Below are 24,655 nucleotides of genomic sequence, written 5' to 3'. Positions count from 1 at the left end.
TTAAAAAGTCAATGATGAGCACTCACCACGCTGCGCCTTGGTCTACTCCTTTCGACGGCCGTTACACTATTAATATCTCTGGCCCTCTCTGTGGCCTTCTTACATGTAATATATATATATTTTTTACATTTACATTTACATTTACATTTAAGTCATTTAGCAGACGCTCTTATCCAGAGCGACTTACAAAATGGTGCATTCACCTTATGATATCCAGTGGAACAACCACTTTACAATAGTGCATCTAAATATTTTAAGGGGGGGGGGGGGGGGGTTAGAAGGATTACTTTATCCTATCCTAGGTATTCCTTAAAGAGGTGGGGTTTCAGGTGTCTCCGGAAGGTGGTGATTGACTCCGCTGTCCTGGCGTCGTGAGGGAGCTTGTTCCACCATTGGGGTGCCAGAGCAGCGAACAGTTTTGACTGGGCTGAGCGGGAACTGTGCTTCCTCAGAGGTAGGGGGGCCAGCAGGCCAGTGGTGGATGAACGCAGTGCCCTTGTTTGGGTGTAGGGCCTGATCAGAGCCTGAAGGTATGGAGGTGCCGTTCCCTTCACAGCTCCGTAGGCAATCACCATGGTCTTGTAGCGGATGCGAGCTTCAACTGGAAGCCAGTGGAGAGAGCGGAGGAGCGGGGTGACGTGAGAGAACTTGGGAAGGTTGAACACCAGACGGGCGTTAAATTTTTAATTTAATAAGGTGACTTCCAAAAAACAAATTGAATGACAAAGCTGTTAAACATTATCCTAAATATAAACCAGCAATTTAGTAAATACCCTTGGTAGATTTCAGAATCTAGATTTTTTACAAACTTTTATTTATGTTACTATGTCTTTGTTGTAAATGTTTTGGGGCCAAACTGTTGGTAGTTATGAAAAAATGCAATAGTTGGACAAGTTGCAGAAAAAAATGCCATTGTTAATTAGATGCTTTTTTTCATTAATTAGGCAATTTTCTTTTGAACCATATGGTTTATCTACTAGAAGCTCATGGACAATATGAACACAGTGTATAAAAAATGTATACTGCGCATATATTAATATATATTTTTTATCATTAAAGTATAAATCACCAAAATTACCATAGATTGCCATAGATTACCTGTTACTTTAGTAAATTACTGGTAGCTTTGCAAGCCTTGCTGTGATACTTAGTACAACTTAAATGGCTCCAGACTTCACGTAAGCCCAGTGGGGAACGTGCTACCTCCATAAGTCTAGTCCTCTGGTGTCATTGCTGCTGTACGTGGAGATGAGAGAGAGAAGATGTCCGCTGGATGTCTGATGATTAATTCCAAATTAGAGGAAGGTGTGAGTGTGTAGTCCTGGGTTCACTTAATTAGTGCTCATTGATTAAACAGATTAAAGTGGTAATATGTAACTTTTTTGGAGACCCGACCAAATTCACATAGAAATGTGAGTTATAGATCTATCATTCTACTTGAAAGCAAGTATAAGAAGCGGTGGATCTCTTCTATGTGAGCGACTTCTATGCTTCCGGTTCTTAAGTTTTGTTTTTGAGTCTTTTACCTTCGGTTTTGTACACCAGCTTCAAACAGCTGAAACAATATTTTTGGATATAGAAAAATATTTCACAGTGGATTAGATGGTACAATGATTCTCTACACCATCCTATCTTATTTTGTCACATAAATTGAAATTAGGCTAACTATTAGAGTTTTAGCAGTCAGGAAATGGCGGAGCGATTTCGGCTTAGTTCAAGTTTAATGACAAGTGCACAAAATTATGTTTTCACTTTGCCATGAAGCTGCATTTCATTATCCACCTGTCCTTGATCATCCCTTTTGTTTTCAGATAGAAGCACTGTATTACACAACACATCATTCACTTCTGCAGTTATGTAAAGCTTTCTTGTTTTTCCACTTTAATGTTATTATTTGTGACCTACTGGTGCTGCTTAATATGTGCTGTTTATGAGGCATTTGTAAAAATCCTTGGTCTAACTTGGTTCCCCAAGGACAGAAATTCATAATAATGTGATGTTAGTAATGCACCAAGGCTACATTTTCGGTCCGCTAAGTAGCACCAAGTCCTGTATTACTCACTGTATTTGCAGCAGTATACTGTATTTATTCAACCCTCTCTTTACGATATACTTGGGGTGGCAGAGTTAACTTTTTGATAGGTGTGGGAGCTATTGTAACAGCTGTCTTCAGGAATGGACCAAGGCGCAGCGGGAATGTGGATACTCATACTTTAATTTAAAAAAAAGAGTAAAGCATCCACGGTGAAAAAAACAATAAGCAAGACATCAACAGTTTTACAGGCTATACAAACGCAGTGCAAAAACAACTACCCACAATCCCAAAGAAAAACACACCCTTCTATATAGGACTCCCAATCAAAGGCAACTCAACACACCTGCCTTCAATTGGGAGTCCCATCCCCAACACAAACCCTTAACATACCAAAAAACCTGCCACATCCTGACCACAACTGATACAATACCTCCCTCTGCTGGTCAGGACGTGACAGCTATTTGGAACTCATTTTGTGTTAGGTGCCTTCCGTTCAACAGCTAAAGCACTGTTACTGCCAACTTTGGCTCGGATTTCATTTGAAAACAAAATGCTGTTTCTAGAGTGAGGGGTAGGGTTCATACTCTCTTTTTGTTAGGGGGTTAATATGTAGAGAGTCATGGCACAGGCATAATATCTGATCCAGACCAGCAGTACCCCCCCCCCCCCCCCTCAAGGTGCAGACCCCGGAATGCACCTAAAAAAAAGAAAACACAAAAAAATCCCCAATACCCCAACAAAACCAATAAACAATAACCCCTAAACAATAAGGGAGGGAAGGGAGGGTGGCTGCCGTCACCGACGGCACTGTGCTACACCCTCCCTCCCCGAACCCACCTATCCTGGAGGTGGCTCAGGTGCAGGACGTGAACCTCGCTCCACCTTCGGCGTCGCCCACTTCGGTGGCGCCGATAGCTGCGCCGGGCAGACGGACCACTCTGGCTGGGCCGGAGGACAGGCGGGCCACTCGGGCTGGGCCGGAGGATAGGCGGGCCACTCGGGCTGGGCCGGAGGACAGGCGGGCCACTCGGGCTGGGCCGGAGGGCAGTCGGGCCACTCTGGCAGACCCGGAGGGCAGTCGGGCCACTCTGGCAGACCCGGAGGGCAGTCGGGCCACTCTGGCATCTCCGGGCAGACGGGCCACTCTGGCATCTCCGGGCAGACGGGCCACTCTGGCGGCTCCTGACTGGCGGGCGGCTCTGGCGACTCCTGACTGGCGGGCGGCTCTGGCGACTCCTGACTGGCGGGCGGCTCTGGCGACTCCTGACTGGCGGGCGGCTCTGGCGACTCCTGACTGGCGGGCGGCTCTGGCGACTCCTGACTGGCGGGCAGCTCTGGCAGCTCCTGACTGGCGGGCAGCTCTGGCAGCTCCTGACTGGCGAGGCTGGGCTGACACACTAGACGCCTGATGCGTGGGGCAGGTACTGGACGTGCCAGCCTGGAGACACGCACCTCAGGGCTAGTGCGGGGAGCTGGCCTGGGGCTCCATTCCTGCCCCGCAAAACTGCCCTTGTGCCCCCCCCCCAAAAAAAAATATTGGGGCTGCCTCTCGAGTTTACTTAACTCTTCCATAGCCCTGGAAACGCTCATCCTTAACTCTGCCCATGTCCATCCTTCCTCCTCGTTCGTCCCCTGCTTGGTCCCTTGGTGGTGGGTAGTTCTGTAACAGCTGTCTTCAGGAATGGACCAAGGCGCAGCGGGAATGTGGATACTCATAGTTTAATTCAAAAAAAGAGTAAAGCATCCATGGTGAAAAAAACAATAAGCAAGACAGCAACAGTTTTACAGGCTATACAAACGCAGTGCAAAAACAACTACCCACAATCCCAAAGAAAAACACACCCTTCTATATAGGACTCCCAATCAAAGGCAACTCAACACACCTGCCTTCAATTGGGAGTCCCATCCCCAACACAAACCCTTAACATACAAAAAACCTGCCACATCCTGACCACAACTGATACAATACCTCCCTCTGCTGGTCAGGACGTGACAGCTATTTGGAACTCATTTTGTGTTAGGTGCCTTCCGTTCTACAGCTAAAGCACTGTTACTGCCAACTTTGGCTCGGATTTCATTTGAAAACAAAATGCTGTTTCTAGAGTGAGGGGTAGGGTTCATACTCTCTTTTTGTTAGGGGGTTAATATGTAGAGAGTCATGGCACAGGCATAATATCTGATCCAGACCAGCAGTCTCCTTCAGGTCTGGTTTGCTTTGATCTCATTGCACGCTAAATATCTGGCCGCAGTCAGGCTGTCTCCCTCTCACTGACAACATTAATAACCACTTCTCAATTGCCTTGTCTAATGGCTGTAGATGGGCACTTTTAGTAGGCCCTTGTGCATTGATTTTCAACCTGCATGTCATTCCCTGAAATAGCTTGGTTGACCTTCACGCTGCTTCCCCCAGCCTACCTCTGCCTCGCCCACACATGGTCGCAAACAAGGCTTGGTCCTCCCTGTTGGTGACACAGATTCATGAAGCCACAGCTTTAATCCCTGCATGCCAATCTGCCAAACCAAGCCTTAGGCAATCGCAAGCCAGTGCTACTCTGTTATATTGGGATGAAAATGAGTGATAGCATGCAGAGAGAATGTGACATAGATAACAGGCGAGCGAAAATATCCACCACGCTGATAGTCATCTCTGGCTGGTGTATTTGCTCACACTAAGGGATCCCAAGCAATCACGCTCATGTTTATTTACATTGCATTGAAAAACGTCAGTTGCAGTAGTTGGCTCTATATGGAATAAAGGACCGCAATGTGCATCAGATTCCCTGTTGCTTTCTGGTATAGACATAAAAGCAAAACTCCCCTTTCTTAGTTCACATGTGGCATGACTGAACTACCGCACCACCAAAGCCTCTTTATCTGTCAAAGCACAGACCGTCTTTGTCAGAATAATAGAGTAGGGTCACCAAGATCTATGTGAATGGAAGAATGTGTCTATGAAAAACCTGGTTTAATTAGCATATTTTCCTTCCTGCGGGGAGCAGAGACCGAGAGATGGAGGGAGGAGAGGAGGTAAGTAGGAGCGAAGCGTGCCATCTGGTCCGTGAAATCCCCTTAAACAGGTTGTGTGGCACTCAGGGCTCAGCAGGAGGCCACAGGCAGCAGACAGTCCAGTACATCTACAGGTTAACAGGGTGGAGCACTAACTAGGCTGGATGACTGTACAGCTGCACAATGTTTACTTACAGGATTCATTACCCAGCAGCACATGTACTGAGTAAAGCATTGCAGCACACCCCATCTTAACAGGATCAGTGGACAACCCACTGCAGCATTCTGTGTTGACAGCTGTCACCACTGACTGCCATTAAGGTGAAGCTCTTTCTGCTTTGTATAAGTGAAACGTTTTATCATTATCGCTGTGCCTTTACAAATGATTTCAGAGAATATAGCATGTCTTGTTATACTGGTTATTTTCTTTGTTTAGTGTAGCTTCCCATTTAGGCCTCCTTTGAGGCCTCAGTTGAACAGCTAAATGGAGCTCAAGAGTTGTTATGACTGCTCTGTGTCTTATCCCCATTCATTATTCACAACTAACTGCCGATTGATCCAGAAGCTTCTATTGCTCCGCCTCCCTGTAGATTTAAAAATACCAAGTGAGAATTTTTGCAAAAGTACAATTTCATGTGAAACGTTCCCAGAAAGTAAGTGATCCTTTCCATCTATCCTTTCAGCCCACACCTAAGCTATAGTAACAGCAGTAGAGGAGACTGCATGGTCAGAGATAGGACAATGAGACAGATTATTCACCAGATGTATAAATGTGAAGCATCCACTTGGCGTTTCCACTAACTACCAAATATGGTAGTGAGAGGAAGCCCTCTGGCTGGCAGTGGGAGAAGATGGAACGAGATGGATTTTGGCCGACATTCTGCAAATATTCTCATCGATGAAACATTTGATCTCAATACAGTTTTCTGTTCCCAAACTATAATCTGTTATGAACAGAATGGACTAAGTTTTGTAGAATTTACTCTTTTAAAAAATTGCATTGCACAAGCGAATTAAGTTATTGCACACGCACACTTCACAGAGGAGGTGTTTCCTAACGGAAATATGCAGATGTATGCTAGAACGCACCAAAAGGATCTCGCTGGCTCGTGCTTGGCTCTGCCCACCTCCTTGCTTCTTCTGCCCACTATGACTCATTTGTTCCCATTGGAAATGACAGGCTGTGGTCTATCTTGGTTTAGTTATGAAAGTCTTTGGCATGGTTGTGATGTGAAATAATGCCAGATTGACCTGAAGTGTTCTGGTTTATACTCCTCAAGTTAGACGGCAGTGTTACTGTAGCTAGTTCGCTGTATTCTCTCCTGTGACTGATGATTCAGCTGCAGCCTATAAATAAGCACATCTCTGATGAGCTGAGGAGAAGGGGTTAACCCCAGAGACCTGGGCCTCCCTCGCCTGACCTCAATAACGGAGCAGCATCCTAACAACAGGGAGCACAGCAGAGAGAGCAGGTAGGATATGGTTCACTCTCCATCTTGAGAGATCACTGCATATCTCTAGGTCACTGTAGGACCCTCTGTAGCACTCTCTACTGTGTGTGCCCAAACCTCAACCCCTGTCAGCTACCTTTCCCCCTCTCCTCTTTTGGTCACTTGGTCATTCCTGGTCACAGAGGGAGGAAGAGAAGTGGCGTGCCCACCCATGCCTATCTTTTATATATCCAGATGGCAGAGGTGTTGGGATAGGCCTTGATGCCTTTGTTCGTGCCTCGGTAAATCATGGCCTGGAATCAGCAAAGCAGCTGAAGGAAACCTTTGCTTCCTCAAACAGTGTTTTTCTACCATCAAAAAGTGTTCATCTACCTCTCGCCTTCACCCCTCACTCTTGCACAGCATTTGTTTGTCTCCATATGTCTCTTTCTCTCACTCTCTCTCTCTCACCACACAAAGCTGTCCCTTCTCTGGGAACAGGGTCTGTCCACTGATGAGTCCATTGTGAGACAGGTGTTGTTTTGTCTATTGGATTAGATGGACTGTGAAAAGAGAGATGGGCTGAAAATGTAAATTTAACACAACTCTGTACAGTACTTCAGGGCCCAGAGAGCATTATCATTAGGCTTTTTGAAAGCCTCATATGACTCAGCACCAGGGACAGTGTTACTGTAGTACTGGGAGTGCAGTGAGTCTGTTATATTATTATATGATAGCTAACTTTTATATCTGAAACTAACCACATTTCCCTGAGATTAACCTGTTAGGGCTAGGGGGCAGTATTGACACAGCCGGATAAAAAACGTACCCGATTTAATCTGGTTACTACTCCTGCCCAGTAACTAGAATATGCATATAATTATTGGCTTTGGATAGAAAACACCCTAAAGTTTCTAAAACTGTTTGAATGGTGTCTGTGAGTATAACAGAACTCATATGGCAGGCCAAAACCTGAGAAGATTTAATGCAGGAAGTGGCCTGTCTGACAAGTAGTGTTTCATCTTGGCTCTTTTTATTGAAGACTGAGGATCTGTGCAATAACGTGACACTTCCTACGGCTCCCATAGGCTCTCAGAGCCCGGGAAAAAGCTGAACGATATCGAGGCAGGCTCTGGCTGAAACACTTTATCGCTTTTGGCAAGTGGCCGCTCAGAGTACTATGGGCTTAGGCGCGTGCCCGAGTCGACCTAATGCTTTCTTTTCTTTTGTCTGTTTACCTAAACGCAGATTCCCGGTCGGAATATTATCGCTTTTTTATGAGAAAAATGGCATAAAAATGTATTTTAAACAGTGGTTGACATGCTTCGAAGTACGGTAATGGAATATTTAGAATTTTTTTGTCACGAATTGCGCCATGCTCACCACCCTTATTTACCCTTTCGGATAGTGTCTTGAACGCACGAACAAAACGCCGCTGTTTGGATATAACGATGGATTATTTTGGACCAAACCAACATTTGTTATTGAAGTAGAAGTCCTGGGAGTGCATTCTGACAAAGACAGCAAAGGTAATAACATTTTTCTTATAGTAAATCTGACTTTGATGAGTGCTAAACTTGCTGGGTGTCTAAATAGCTAGCCCTGTGATGCCGGGCTATCTACTGAGAATATTGCAAAATGTGCTTTCACCGAAAAGCTATTTTAAAATCGGACATATCGAGTGCATAGAGGAGTTCTGTATCTATAATTCTTAAAATAATTGTTATGCTTTTTGTGAACGTTTATCGTGAGTAATTTAGTAAATTCACCGGCAGTGTTCGGTGGGAATGCTAGTCACATGCTAGTCACATGCTAATGTAAAAAGCTGTTTTTTTATATAAATATGAACTTGATTGAACAAAACATGCATGTATTGTATAACATAATGTCCTAGGTTTGTCATCTGATGAAGATCATCAAAGGTTAGTGCTACATTTAGCTGTGGTTTGGGTTTATGTGACATTATATGCTAGCTTGAAAAATGGGTGTCTGATTATTTCTGGCTGGGTACTCTGCTGACATAATCTAATGTTTTTCTTTCGTTGTAAAGCCTTTTTGAAATCGGACAGTGTGGTTAGATTAACGAAAGTCTTATCTTTAAAATGGTGTAAAATAGTCATATTTTTGAAAAATGTAAGGTTTTGCATTTCTAAGGTATTTGAATAACGCGCCACGGGATTACACTGGCTGTTGAATAGGTAGGGCCGCAAGGATCTAGCCCATAGAGGTTAACCTCTATGAGCTAGGTGGGACGCTTGCTTCCCACCTACTCAACAGCCAGTTGAATCCTGTGGCGCGTTATTCAAATCCCTAGATATGCTATTACTTCAATTTTTCAAAAATATGACTATTTTACACCATTTTAAAGATAAGACTCTCGTTAATCTAACCACACTGTCCGATTTCAAAAAGGCTTTACAATGAAAGCAAAACATTAGATTATGTCAGCAGAATACCCAGCCAGAAATAATCAGACACCCATTTTTCAAGCTAGCATATAATGTCACATAAACCCAAACCACAGCTAAATGTAGCACTAACCTTTGATGATCTTCATCAGATGACAACCCTAGGACATTATGTTATACAATACATGCATGTTTTGTTCAATCAAGTTCATATTTATATCAAAAACCAGCTTTTTACATTAGCATGTGACTAGCATGTGACTAGCATTCCCACCGAACACTGCCGGTGAATTTACTAAATTACTCACGATAAACGTTCACAAAAAGCATAACAATTATTTTAAGAATTATAGAGACAGAACTCCTCTATGCACTCGATATGTCCGATTTTAAAATAGCTTTTCGGTGAAAGCACATTTTGCAATATTCTCAGTAGATAGCCCGGCATCACAGGGCTAGCTATTTAGACACCCAGCAGGTTTAGCACTCATCAAAGTCAGATTTACTATAAGAAAAATGTTCTTACCTTTGTTGTCTTCGTCAGAATGCACTCCCAGGACTTCTACTTCAATAACAAATGTTGGTTTGGTCCAAAATAATCCATCGTTATATCCAAACAGCGGCGTTTTGTTCGTGCGTTCTAGACACTATCCTAAAGGCTAAATAAGGGTGACGAGCATGGCGCAATTCGTGACAAAAGAATTCTAAATATTCCATTACCGTACTTCGAAGCATGTCAACCGCTGTTTAAAATCAATTTTTATGCCATTTTTCTCATAAAAAAACGATAATATTCCGACCGGGAATCTGCGTTTAGATAAACAGACAAAGGAAAAGAAAGCATTAGGTCGAAGCGGGCATGCGCCTAAGCCCATAGTACTCTGAGTGGCCACTTGCCAAAAGCAATAAAGTGTTTCAGCCAGAGCCTGCCTCGATATCGTTCAACTTTTTCCCGGGCTCTGAGACCCTATGGAAGACGTAGGAAGTGTCACGTTATTGCACAGATCCTGAGTCTTCAATAAAAAGAGCCAAGATGAAACACTACTTCTCAGACAGGCCACTTCCTGCTTGAAATCTTCTCAGGCTTTGGCCTGCCATAGGAGTTCTGTTATACTCACAGACACCATTCAAACAGTTTTATAAACTTTAGGGTGTTTTCAATCTAAAGCCAATAATTATATGCATATTCTAGTTACTGGGCAGGAGTAGTAACCAGATTAAATCGGGTACGTTTTTTATCCAGCCGTGTCAATACTGCCCCCTAGCCCTAACAGGTTAACTTACCATCGTCATGTTTCTGTCCACTCACTCAGAATGGATATATTTGTGTTCAGTTGCACAGAGCACTTGTACTTTTTCCATGCTTTGTTGTACAGTGATGTCAGACAGAAATGCCTCTTACAGTATTTCTACAATCGCAACAATCCAGGCACAGAGCAGGTTGGTGGGAAAGCACAGTTTTCCAACATGGCTTTGCTTTTAACGGCAGACCTTTTGCTGTTGCCTCTCCCTGTAAACCTCGGAAGGATGCCACTTTGCCGGTGTGCCTCTACATCACTGAATTGACATTTAAAAGAGGAACAGATGGCTATAATAATCTTGGGGCCTTGAGTGTGGTGCCAAAGCATTCATTAGGAGAAGGAAGGAAATTCTGTTTGTGGCCAAGCCAAGTGAACACTTTTTACCTGTGGAGGGTCATGGTCCCTAGCTCCACCAGTGGGTCCTGGTGACTTTCCCTGATTACACCTCCCTACAATTCATCTTCCATAGCGATGAACATGTGATGTCACACACCCCACTGGTCACACACTGGTCAAATAAACATTGTTTCCATGTCATTTCAATGAAAATATGTTGAACCAACATGGCATAGATGTTGAATTAGGGTTAGAGTTAGGGTTCTGAACAGGCTCCTGAACAGCTTCTATCACCATGCCATAAGATTGCTAAATAGCTAACTAAATAGCTAACAGAATGGCTACATGGACTATCTGAGTTGCCTTTGTATTTTCTTCTTATTTTTGTCTCTATACACACTCACAGGGCCCTACACACTACACACACTGATACTCCAAAACACAAACACTCACACCATCGTTTGCTTACACACACACATAATATGCACATACATTTATACTGAGTCTACACACACCCACTCAGATACAATCCTCATATATGCTGTTGCTAGCAAGACAGCCATTTCACTATGCTTGTACATGTGACATTAAAACTTCAACTGACGTCTGTGCCCAGTGGGTCATTTGTTACAGGAGAGAAAAGTAAATGTTATCCACTAATGTCACCTACATGCGTGTAACTGTTCTGCATACCCTAAAACCCTCCCACAGTATTTGTTGTTCCAGCACGTTTACCTCTCAGCATTTCTACCTCTGTGTACCCCATCATTTAGCAACAGCCTGAGGTATTTAGCTCCCTTCCCTAGAGGCAGAGAGGTGATGAGTTGTCCCACAGTCATTTATGGGGCACGGGGAATTATTCACTCAAATAAAGTAATTACCCAGTACTGTCCCCTCGTGAGGTGTTGTGTACATTATGCAGGAACTAATCACATAGGCCTTATTTACCTCTGAGGAGATTGGATTAGGAAGCGGGCGATGGCATTTTCAGTGGCGAAGGGAAGAAAGATCCCTAGCCCACCAACAATTTCCTCCTTCAAAGCGGCATTAGGGCCTCCATTAAAATCCTGTCACCCTTTTTCTTTACGTCTGTCTGTGGCGCTGAGGAGAAGAGAAATCAGTCATTCAAATGCTAAGTGACTTTCTCTCCCCTGTGAATATTAGAAAGGAGAGTATTGCTCCATCATTTACCATGCAGCCCACAAAAAAAGAGAAGTGGATGCAAAATGAGACTATGGTGTTTTGAATATATCCCCACCTTCGCAATATCTCGTCACAAGCCAATACCTCCGACTCCTTGACACCTACAGAACGCTGCAGAGCATCACTCTTTATTAAGACTTGGCTGTATACATGGGTACATACCTAAAGCCATATAAGTGAGTGTCACACTGATTTCATATGTTGGCAGTTTTTAGAATTAGCTTGAAAGGCTCTTCCTCACTCCCCCTTTAAGATAGAAAAAAACACCTTATCATGGCATTAAATGGATAAATTAGATAATTGATGGCCTGGGTACTAAGTTTGCCTCTGAGCAAAGTTTTATAATATATTTAACTGGAGCAGAACATAGGCTTATGCATAGGGTAGGTCCGTGGGTATAGAAATATCTGTTCCATGTATTATAGACCATATTATTTTATTAATTCTTTCTCTTTTCACTTGACAGGTCACAGACGGGGGCACCATTAAGCAGAAGATCTTCACCTACGATGCTATGTTTAATACCAATTACTCTCATATGGAGGACTACCGCAAACGGGAAGACCTTGTCTACCAATCTACAGTCCGGTAAGCATCACAACTAATTACTGTTAGTTTGGCCCTTACAGTTTATCATGAGAGTGCATGCTGAACTCGGAACAATGTTGTTTTGAACGTTCAAAAAAAAAAGTTTTTCCTTGACAACATGTTTGTTTACTAGCCTACCTGTTTCATTTGCAACACGGTTAGCCTCAGTTGCTGGGACTGCTTCTATCTGTCCCAGGATACCTCCAAACCCTAAAGTCTGAAGAGCTGCTGCTTGGTGAAGCATCTAGCCTTGCTGCTAGCTATCAAGCTAGCCAGGTTTTCTTGACAGTTTGAACACAGCCCGCGACGTGGTTAGGCCTTGTGGCTGGGACCACGGATAGTCCAGGGCTTGTTGCTGTTTAAATCCCTGCTGTTTGTTGCTGTTTCCATCGGCCATTGATACCATCATGCAACCCAAAGTTAAAGTAGGTTGGAGTAATGGAGAGGACAGTGTTTCGCTATCACAGGTGCATGATTTTTTAAATAAACAAAAGATGTCTACAGGCAGTTGTTACAGCAACAGGAAAATAGCTTCAAGAGCTTTGTCCAAATACTGATGGACTCAACTACCAAAATAATGGATGATCTGACCAGAAATGTCCAAGACCATAAGAACCATTTGCAGTTCTCCCAGGGAGAGGTGGATGTCCTGAAAGAGACTTGCAGCAAGATGACAACAAACTGTAAGTCCATGCAAGATGACATCAGCAATGTCTGTGAATCATTACAACAGGTGACTGGGAAAACAGCAGTGGTGTTAGTAAAAGCACTTTAAAATACTACTTAAGTAGTTTTGGGGGGTATTTTTGACTACTTTTACTTTTACTTCACTACATTCCTAAAGAAGATAATGCACTTTTTACTTCATACATTTTCCCTGATACCCAAAAGTACTCGTTACATTAGCAGGATATGAAAATGGTCCAAATCACGCAATTATCAAGTGAACACCCTGGTGTGCCCCTGGCTATTCGTAAATGTAAAACAACTGAAGATTGTGCCGTCTGATTTGGTTAATATAAGGATTTTGAAATTATTTATACTTTTACTTTTGATAATAAGTATATATTACCAAATACATTTACTTTTGATAATTAACTATATATTACCAAATACATTTACTTTTGATACTTAAGTATATTTAAAACCACATAATTTTAGACTTTTACTCACGCTGTTCCATAGATCTTTAAACCTAATATTGCGATGAAAATTAATGGCTGCAGTCATTTTTGTTTGTTTTTGCTGTTGTCCAAATAGCATTTTATAGTTTATAAATTCTGTAGAAATGCAGTATGCCTTACCCAAGATTTAGCTATGGTACTGCTGTGAAGGGTTGCTAGTTCCTTCCTACTGTACCATCTGCTGCGGGTGATACTGGGCCTGGATGTGATGACCCCGATGAAGGGTCAACACATCATCGTCTTGGCAGGAAGAGGGAGGGGATAGGAAGTGGCGAGGCTCTACTCAGCCAATCTGCTGTTCAGGATGTACATTTCAGTGTTGAGCTCTGACTGAACAGCTGGCCAGACCAATCGTTATTCCCACCACAGAGCTGCATATTTTCCAGGTAGTGTGGTTCACTTTAGGCACAGCTTGGGGCAGCACTACTGCATGGAGGCCTATGCTGCATGCATCACACCTCCTTCACCATCTTCCTTCCCCTCACACGCATACTGTACATATACAGTCCTGCCAATACCAGAATAAAGAGCCCTGCTGTTTATGCATGAGCAAGTTTTACAGAGTGCGAGAGGGATGGAGCGTTAGAAATCATCTGGCTCTTGTTGGGTAGATTACACGTTTGAGGAGTCCTGGGGACTGTCTTCCTATACCTTAGGCCTCAACAATATGGCTGGCATCTGCTCCCCTCCTTCTCCCTCTCCCTCTCTTCCCTGTCTTGCTTTCTCCCCTCTTGCTTTCCTTCCCTCCATCCCTCTCTCATATTGGCACTCATTCTTTGTATAAAGAAGTAAAATAAGCCCACACTGCATTGGTCTATTACCTTCTCTCTGTAATGTGTGTATGACCCATGCTGATTATAATGCAATTTTTAGTCTTTCCCTGTCATTATTCCAATAACTTTCTATCTCTCTCCTTCCCTGCCTTTCATTTGCTCCCCATCTCATTCCTTTCCTCTTCTTCCCAGTCTTTCATCACTCCTTAGTTTCATATTTTTTTCCTTCACTGTCTTTTAGGGCTACACGATACAATGTTCACGATACGTACATAGGTGCCAATATGATATGTTTTGAGATTCGATGCTGTGATTTTATTGCGATTCGATGTTCCAAACATATTGCTCAAAATGTGTCGATTGCAGAGGGACAAGAGAGAGCCATGAGAAAACAAGTTTTTTGTATATACATTTTTTGTATTATTTATTTTTTACCCCCTGTTTCTCCCCAATTTCATGATAACCAATTGTTTTGATCAGTCATGGAAATAAAAGTGCTGAAACAAAATTGAGTTTTTGTGCAGGTACAGCCAACTAGTGCAAAAATAGTATTGCGATATTGTCAAAACGATACGGTATATAGTCAAAAATAATATCCCGATATGTAACTATCGATTTTTTCCCCCCATCACTACTCTTTCCTCCACTCCTCCCCTCCCCACTTTTCCCGTCCTCTCTCAAATGTATCCTTTATTTCTGAGCTACTGAGCATTTCCCGACTGAGTATGATGTGCTCAGAAAATCCCATAGTACCTTCAGGGGAGTAGTCATCATCGGAATGGACTATTTTACACATGTACTCACACAAGAATACAGACACAACTGTGCACACACACACTGATGCACTCAGTAGGATTTGAATCGGCGGACCCAGCATGAGAAACAGTTCGACGGTACCTGCTCTGACCTGTCTGTTTGGCGGTGTGCTTAGCCGGTGTTCATCAAGCAGAGAGGTAAAGGGGGCTACTGCAACAGTCACACAAGACCAGTCAGGAGGAATCTGAACCCTCCCATGCCTTCCTCTATGGCAGAACACAGAGCTCAACAGCAGAGAGGGATGCAGAACATAATCTCCCATTTCCACCTGAGAGGGGTAAATCTTCTCTTCAAAGCCCTGGCATTCTGACAAATCCAACCTTATGACCACAAATGAAAGCTGTAATATTATGAATTTTACAGAAAGCCCTAGATTCTCATAGAAGTCTGTCTTTTCCAGAATACAGTGTTAAATATCAGGAATATGCTGTGATTGTTGTATCTATATTACTGGTGTAGATTCATAAACAGAAAGGGAGGTCCCAGCTAGAATATAATGTTCTGAAAGCCATATGGTTTTTTAGAGCTGGGCGAGAGCGCAGTTAATTATTTTTATTTTTATTCAACCAGGTTTCCTCACGGTTCTTTTTAAAGTCATGTTCTCCGAACATTATGAAACATTTCAATAAAGACCACAAGAAAACATTAGTAACGTTCAAAGAACGTAATAAGAATGTTCTTTAAAAACATATGCATTCCATTCTCAGCGTTGACAAAACTCTCTCTGGTTAGCTGACAACATCACAAAAACAATGCATGCACTTCAATGGGGCAGAAGTCTGTGTGTTGTTGTCATTCTGGATGGCCAGATAGCTAGCAACAATGACAAGAAGCTACCATGTGAGGAATCGTAGGTGGCTCGTTTCAGCTCAATGCATCTTGTTATTGATACAATGTCTTGTTTTGAGGTGTTTTACTGATGTTACAGCTATACTAATATGGCAAAAATTAGCAGGCTAGGTAACCAACAACTGTAACAATGTATTTGAGATACAACAAGTGCTCATTGTCACGGATTGCCCGCTCATTAGGCATGATTAGGCCGGGCAAATTAACAATTATGGCGTCAGATTGACGAGGGCAGCATTTTCTGAGCTAAACTGACCAAGATGCACCTCCAATACCAACATATAATACCTCACATAATTCTGCCCAAAAAACAATGACAATTTCTCTCAACCAGTGGCATATGGGATTTTAGGTGAGTGCTGATCCCACCCTGTGATAAACAGTGCCCACTTGGTCAAAGGCATGGTAGAGGAGCAAAATATTTTGCTTGTCCATTACTAGCGCCGCTCTCCAGAGTCCTGCTAGAGAGACACATTGCTGCTGTGCTCCACCAACATTCCGTCCAAAAAAGAATCTAACATAAATCATGTAGCAGATATAGGAAATGGTAGAAAGTACGTGGCTTTTTTGTGTAGCCTACAGGTTGGAGATAAAATGTATGACTATGTAATGAGACAGACACTTTTTACATCATGCAGGCTTCTCCAGTCAAATAAAAAAATGTGCTGTCATGTTAACAAACAACATATCCTAAAAACAGGACAGGTCAGTATAAAATGGACAATATGGAATGAACAATCACAACTGTTGTCCAGGAGTTTCACCTCATTGTCATAATCAGTGGTTTCAAGTTTGTATCAGTACATTTTTTGACAAGCTGATCATAGCGAAAAAGAAAATACTTCTGCATTTCCCACTCTGTAAACACATTGCAAACAACTCATGATAAAGTTGGGTAGCTGATATTCAGAGCTTAAATAGCCAAATTGATTATTCACAGAAATCAGGACTAATAAAGCCAATAAAATGGCTTGTTTTACAAATGGTGGACATACCATATGGATGGGTATTCATAAAATTCCATTGTGGCCGCCATAGTAGGCTACATAGTAGGCTACGCGCCAAGAAGCACGAGCAGGCGTCTTTTGGACGTCTTTTTTTGGTGCAGTCCTGACCGGCCTTGGTTTCCACATACACAGACATTGGTTTTTGGTCCAGTCTGGACAAATTCTGAATCAATTATAGACGTCTATGTTTGGTTCAGATTTTGTCCGGTCTGGATCAGCCTTGATTTGGCTCAAACATAGATGTGTATAAAATACTTATTTTCAACTTTCATTCAGAACCAAAAATGAACCTGATTTCAACATCTGGAAAATAAGTATTTTTCAACATCCGGAAAATACGCCTTTTCAAAGTCATGGAAAATATGGATTTTAAACCTACGGAAAATACATATTTTCATCTTTCATTCAGAAATTTTACCTAACTTCAACGTCTGGAAAATATGTATTTTACACGTCTTTTCAATGTCATTTTGCTTACTGGGACTATTCTAGTGTTAGAACGGCAAGGACTGGCCACGGTCATTGTGCAAATGTATTTGTGTTCTCAATAAACATTGGAGCCTGAATATAGTTTACATGTAGTCAACAATCGAAACCAACCTCATCTGTTTTTCCCCATAGTTCCACATGCATCGATTTTGTTGCTAAACAACCAACCCATCTATCCTTTATCTTTTTAAGCGTGTTCAAGTGTGTTGGCCATGCTCACTAATTGGCCAAACCTGATCTTTATCTTAATTTCCTTTGAAATGGGGTCTGTTTGAATAGACTAAAATGCACAGCTTTGTATAGGTAAAAGAACATGGTATGCTGTGTTCATCCTGGTGGCGCAGTGGACTAAACCATGAATAGAGAACAAAAGATCATATGACGCCTTGCCAGAATTAAAAATAAATGTTAATTCATGCTTAAGGAAATTCATATCCATGTGTCCTATCTGTGCTTGGAGTTGAAAACAGTTAACCCAAACTAAGAAAGCACTGTTATTAAAAGTCTTAACCTTAATATCCCTTTAATTTCTGTTCTCAGAACACTAATAAAACCTCCTACGAAAACTTTTATGGAACCATAGTAAACCATAGTATGGTTTCCTGAACCATAGTAAAATGAACATTGCCAGAACAGGCAAAATTTTCACTTCCATTCTCAGAACGTTTAAAAAAACGTCAGTTTTACCGGTTAGGAAACGTATGGCTTCATTCCCAGAACTAATGGGAAACCAAAAATGTGCATTCTCACAATATTCAGGGAACCAAATGTGCTAGCTGTAGTGATTTTTTTCAGTTTTTTCTATTTTCATCAACTGCCACTGTGCTTAGAATTAGACAGCTACTGTAGCTGCTTGACAAAATGGCAGTGATAAAGACCATAAGGTAAGGACGAGTTGACTGCTTTTTGATAAAAAACAAAACCTTGTGCAAAAAGATGAATGACAATTAATATGTACAAAATAAATAATAAAACTACATTCAAAATGGCAATTTAAAGATTGTTTCTTCGTGTGCACAGCCTTTGACTGTTTATGTAACACTGTCATGGAAAAATAAGTTGATGATGTTTGAAATGTAAATCCATCAGTCTGAATATTTAATAGGAATTATAATATTATGCATCATACTCATTCTGTATATCTTTTTCCCTTTTTCCCCATTCCTAAATCTGAAGAGCAAGACCCGCTGTTATTCTTCAAGAGGCTTCACAGACAGGCTCTTACTCAGGAAAATAACTTTGTGTTGTGAGGTTTCTCTGTGACCCTTTGCCACTGTTTCACCTATCTCTCCATGCCTTGCACCATCTTGTCTAAGAGCTGTCTTTTCAGAATATTCCTCTGTTCTTGTGTGAGTTAGGCTCCATTCAGCATCCAGGCTTGTGGACAACAACAATATACAGCTTTGTGTATATACACAGACATGGGCCAGATCTGCATATATGTTACACATAGTAGCCTGCAAAGCCATCTCCCTCTCCCAGCACAAAGACTCAGTGTTCACATCAATGGCACTGTGTTTATAATAGGACTTTCCCCTTTCATGATTATCTCCAGAAGAAACAATGTCAGAGACACAGTGTGCCTCTGCCTTACTACCTTACACACCTCTCTATTCTCTTCATATCTCTGTCCTCTAGGCTAACAGTTTGTGTTTCTCATATACTTAAATCAGCCAATCCTCTCACTAGTCAGCCTTAATGCAGGGATACAGGGTGCCTACACTTAAGGCTAAGAAGAGCAGAGTGAAGCAGAAGCCCAGTTCCTGACACCACGATAGCTGATTTGCTGAAGAGATTGTCTGGCTGAGCTAACAGGGCCTGCTCTGTGCAGTGTTCTGTCAGGACGACTCTCTCTCTCCCTCCCTGTCCCTGTAACACGGCACAGCTGGCAGGCATGGACAGCACAGAGAGGGCCACAAGAAGAAAACACAGAGTTAAATTTAGAGGCTAAAGTTAGAGCATTGATCTCTCCCTCTCTTTCCCACTCCCTCTCTTTTGTTTTTGCTGCTCTTCTGAGAGGCCATCGACCCTGTGTGTGTGTGTGTGTGTGTGTGTGTGTGTGTGTGTGTGTGTGTGTGGGGGGGGCGGGGGGGGGGGGTATATAGTTTTTCGCCTGTACATGCGAACACACACACACACACACACAAAAATACAAAAATATAGATAAATATCAAGGCATAAGGCGAGACCCAAATGCAGACACAGGAGGCAGATGGTTGGAGTCTTACAATTTCTATTATTTCAAAGGGGTAGGCAAGAGAATGGTCATGGACAGGAAAAAAGATCAAAACAAGATCAGAGTCCAGGAGGTACAGGGTGGCCGACAGGCTCGTGGTAAAGGCAGGCAGAATGGTCAGGCAGGCAGGTACAAAGTCCAGAAACAGGCAAGGGTCAAAACCGGGAGGACTAGAAAAAGAAGAATGCAAAAAGCAGGAGAACGGGAAAAACGCTGGTTGACTTGGAAACATACAAGACGAACTGGCACAGAGAGACAGGAAACACAGGGATAAATACACTGGGTAAAACAAGCGACACCTGGAGGGGGTGCAGACAATCACAAGGACATGTGAAACAGATCAGGGCGTGACAGATAAACTTGGATTTTATACAGGATACTACCCTCCATAACATAACCTTCACTCCAAATTAAAACTCCAAACCAACAACCTGATTTTGGACAAAATTACCTGGAAGGATTCCTACTACCAAAAATTATTATTTCCAAGCTTTACAGCAAATGCTCTGGCAAACAAACAACAGAAACCTGAAAACAGCATCCAACCTGGAACTAAGTGAGTAATGTTCAGTCTGAAACTATTTTAAAGCCAAGAAGAAAAATATATTAAAGTTATATGTTTTACTTTATAAGGACTGAATGCTAAGTTAAGGCTACCAAGCCTGCAAGGACAGAACAGATATAACTTCAATTAGCACTGACGTGTGAAGAGGGAGGTGTCAAAGCCCTTGAGCCCAACAATGGCAGGAGAGTCTTAAAGCCTAACCCACCCAAATGCAGAGGCCTTTGAAGCCCCCTCCCGCTGTTTAGAGGTAATTACAATACAGTACCCTCTGGATGTAAAAAAATGATAAGGTACGAAAAGAGTACAAAAAGAAGGTCCTTATGGAAAGTCCAGAGATACTTTTGCTGACTTTTATAAAAATGGGAACATAAGCAACTGTTACCGATGGGTGCAAACTAAAGATACTAGACAACGAGGACTCTGAGTCAGCCAGTGTGAACGTGTACAAATCTGGAACAGTAATGCTATTGGGCAATCCCATACAGTTTCAGCTGGACTTTCACATTATCAAAGAGAGAGCTCAGCAGGATAAGCTCTCTCTTGAGAAAGATACCCCCACCCAGAGCGTGTCAGACCAGACCTCTTCATTACACAACACCACAGATGAGCAACCCTAAGCAGAAAGTCAACCTCCCAGCACAGAGTACTACTCCTTCATTGAAGTGATGGATAAATTCACCCAGCTGGAGGTAAGGCAGGTGGAGCTGGAACAGCAGGTGAACACACTCCAGTCAGCACAAAAAATAGTCCAGCTCAACAACACCCTCTCAACCAGACCCGGAGAGCTGGAGGTGGAGAGAGACATATCTGCACTCTGGACTGTGGTGAGACAACATCAACAGGAGAAAGAGCAGGAGCAGGAGAAGAATAAAGCGCTTGAGGAGAGGATCAGACCGCTGGAGGAGAGGGTGAGGGGGATGGAGGAGAAGGTGAGGGGGATGGAGGGAGAGGATCAGAGTGCTGGAGGAGAGGGTGAGGGGGATGGATGGAGAGGATCAGAGTGCTGGAGGAGAGGGTGAGAGGGATGGCGTGTGACAGAACAACACAGAGAGCTGGCCACCCCCACATAGAAGCCAGCAGAACAGCCCACCTCAGCCCCATACCAAAGTCTTGACACCACAGCAGAACAGTCCACCCAGACACTGACCATATCCTCAACATCACAGCAGGTCAGACAAAGAACCCCAAGCCCAGGGGATCCCACCCCCTCTGAGCACCCCCGTCAGCCACCCTGATAGCCCTCCTGACAACCCCCCCACACCCACTGAGGACATACACAAGCCACAGATTGTACTCCTTATGGACTCAAATGGAAATATATACAAGAAAATAAACTTTTTCCCAAACACACAGTGTCTACACTCTGGTGTCCAAACACTCAGCACGCCCTTGACCTTCTGTCTGAGGACCAACTAGGGTCACCCAGCTACATAACAATACACAAAGGCACAAATGACCTGAGAGCACAGCAGGAAAGGGTGGCCACAGAAGTCAATGGAGTGATTGAAAGTGTATTATACTTTCCCCAATGCACAAGTGGTTATCTCCACCATGCTACCACAAAAAGATTTCCACCCTGCTACCATACAGTGGGTAAACACAAGTATTTCCCGTGACTGTGCCTCAAAACCAAAGGTTTACCTGGCCCTCCACTCCACCCTGGACTTCAACAGCCTTTATGACCAAGTCCACCTATACAATCAATCAAATGTATCAATCAAATGTATTTATAAAGCCCTTCTTACATCAGCTGATGTCACAAAGTGTTGTACAGAAACCCAGCCTAAAACCCCAAACAGCAAGCAATGCAGGTATAGAAGCACGGAGAGCAGTGCCCACCTTCGCCCGGACCCTAAAGGACATCGCCCTCAACCGCAACCCCAACACCTCACACAGGAGCAACAGATCAATAAACACCCCGTCCAGACCAGCGAGACACTCACCTAGACATGCGGGACCCCCCCTCCTCGGACCTACACATAGAGGACTCATGCCGAGAGGACCCTACGTCCAGACCACAGCACCCACAGCCACATCCACACCCCCACCCCAACAAATCAACCCCCCCCCCACATTAGCCCAAGCCAAACCACACAACTAACAACATTGGACACTTTATGGAACACAAAGCCTTCACTTTCTCATCCTGAAATATCCAAGGTCTGAGGTCATCTTGGCCTAAAGCATCAAAGAAATCTGAAATACAGACATTGTCATCCTACAAGAAACATTGTATAGAGGAGATGGACCCACTGGTTGCCCCCTAGGTTACAGAGAGCAGGTAGTCCCATCCACCAAACTACCAGGTGTGAAACAGGGAAGAGACTTAGGGTGTATGCTAATTTGATATAGAACAGCCCTAACTCACTCTATTAAATTAATCAAAACAAGAACATTTTACATTTGGCTAGAAATTCAAAAGGAAATTATCTCAACCGAGAAAAATGTCCTCCTGTATGCTACCTATATCCCCACACTAGAATCGCCATACTTTAATGAAGACAGCTTCTCCATCCTGCAGGGGGAAATCAATCATTTCCCGGCCCAGGGACATGTAATAGTCTGTGGCGACCTAAATGCCAGAACTGAACAAGAACCTGACACCCTCAGCACACAGGGGGACAAACACCTAACTTGAGGTGACAGCATTCCCTCCACCATATGCCCCCCTAGGCACAACTACGACAACATAACCAACAAAAACGGGTCACAACTCCTGCAGGTCTGTCACACGCTGGGTATATCCAGGCTGTATCACATCCGGCCGTGATTGAGAGTCCCATAGGGATGGCCTACCCCGGGTTTGGCCGGGGTAGGCCATCATTGTAAATAAGAATTTGTTCTTAACTTACTAGGCTTTTTTTAACCTTTATTTGGCGGCCTAACCCAGCCAAACCTGGGTGGACTGTTCTGCTGTGGTGTCAAGACTTTGGTATGAGGCTGAGTTGGGCTGTTCTGCTGGCTTCTCTGTGGGGGTGGCCAGCTCTCTAATGGGTTGTTCTCTGTCACACGCCATCCCATCCCACCTCACCCTCTCCTCCAGCACTTTGATCCTCTCCTCTAGTGCTCTGTTCTTCTCCTGCTCTTTCTCCTGTTGATGTTGTCTCATCACATTCCAGTGTCCAGATATGCCAATGGTAGGCTTCGAGGGCACTCCTATGGTTGGTACACCTATAGCTCATCTCTTGGCAGTAATCCTGTAGACTACTTCATCACTGACCTTAACCCAGAGTCTCTCAGAGCATTCACAGTCAGCCCACTAACACCCCTATCAGATCACAGCAAAATCACAGTCTACTTGAACACAGCAACACTCAATCATGAGGCATCAAAGACAAAGGAACTGAATAATATGAAGAAATGCTATAGATGGAAGGAAAGTAGTGTGGAAACCTGCCAAAAACAATTAGGCAACAACAAATTCAATCCCATTTAGACAACTTCCTGGACCAAACGTTCCACTGTAATAGTGAAGGTGTAAACTTGGCAGTAGAAAACCTAAACAGTGTATTTGACCTCTCAGCTTCCATATCAAATTAAAAAAAATCCAAATGAAAACCGAAGAAAATGAACAACAATGACAAATTGTTTGATGAAGAATGCAAAATCCAAGGAAAGATATTGAGAAACCTATCTAACCAAAAACATAGAGAGCCAGAAAACCTGAGCCTACGCCTTCACTATGGTGAATCACTAAAACAATACAGAAATACACTACAGAAAAAGAGGGAACAGCACATCAAAAACCAGCTCAATGTAATTGAAGAATCCATAGACTCTAACCACTTCTGGGAAAACACTAAACAAAAAACAACATGAAGAGTTATCTATCCAAAATGGAGATGTATGGGTAAACCACTTCTCCAATCTTTTTGTCCCTTTAAAAGAACAAACAGCCAAAAAATATACATGATCAAATACAAATCTTGGAATCAACTATTAAAGACTACCAGAACCAACTGGATTCTCCAATTACATTGAATGAACTACAGGACAAAATACAAACTCTTCAACCCAAAAAGGCCTGTGCTTTTGATAGTATCCTTAATAATGAAATGATAAACTATACAGACCACAAATTACAATTGGCTATACTTAAACTCTTTAACATCATCCTTAGCACTGGCATATTCCCCAACATTTGGAACCAAGGACTGATCACCCCAATCCATGAAAGTGGAGACAAATTTGACCCTAATAGCAGCCTTGGGAAAATCCTCTGCATTATCATTAACAGCACACTAGTTAATTTCCTCAGTAAAAACAATGTACTGAGCAAATGTCAAATTGGCTTTTTACAAAATTACGGTATGACAGACAACATATTCACCTTGCACACCCTAATTGATAAACAAACAAACAAAAACAAAAGGCAAAGTCTTCTCATGCTTTGCTGATTTCAAAAAACGTTTGACTCAATTTGGCATGA

At 42.9% G+C, this 24,655-nt stretch overlaps 1 protein-coding gene across 2 annotated transcripts in view; it reads left to right on the top strand.

Annotated features, from left to right (window-relative positions):
• The window catches only part of igsf21a (immunoglobin superfamily, member 21a), a 266,508-nt gene that overhangs the window by 143,470 nt on the left and 98,383 nt on the right, over positions 1 to 24,655 (top strand). For both annotated transcript variants that reach the window (XM_014166637.3, XM_014166636.3), the window contains exon 3: positions 12,186 to 12,307. In XM_014166637.3, the coding sequence (XP_014022112.1) occupies positions 12,186 to 12,307 (122 nt within the window). The remainder of the gene's footprint in view (positions 1 to 12,185; positions 12,308 to 24,655) is intronic.

This window comes from Salmo salar, chromosome 22 (assembly GCF_965601325.2).
Source record: "Salmo salar chromosome 22, fSalSal1, whole genome shotgun sequence".
NCBI classification, from domain to species: Eukaryota; Metazoa; Chordata; class Actinopteri; order Salmoniformes; family Salmonidae; genus Salmo; species Salmo salar.
This window is presented reverse-complemented; position numbering and strand designations above follow the sequence as displayed.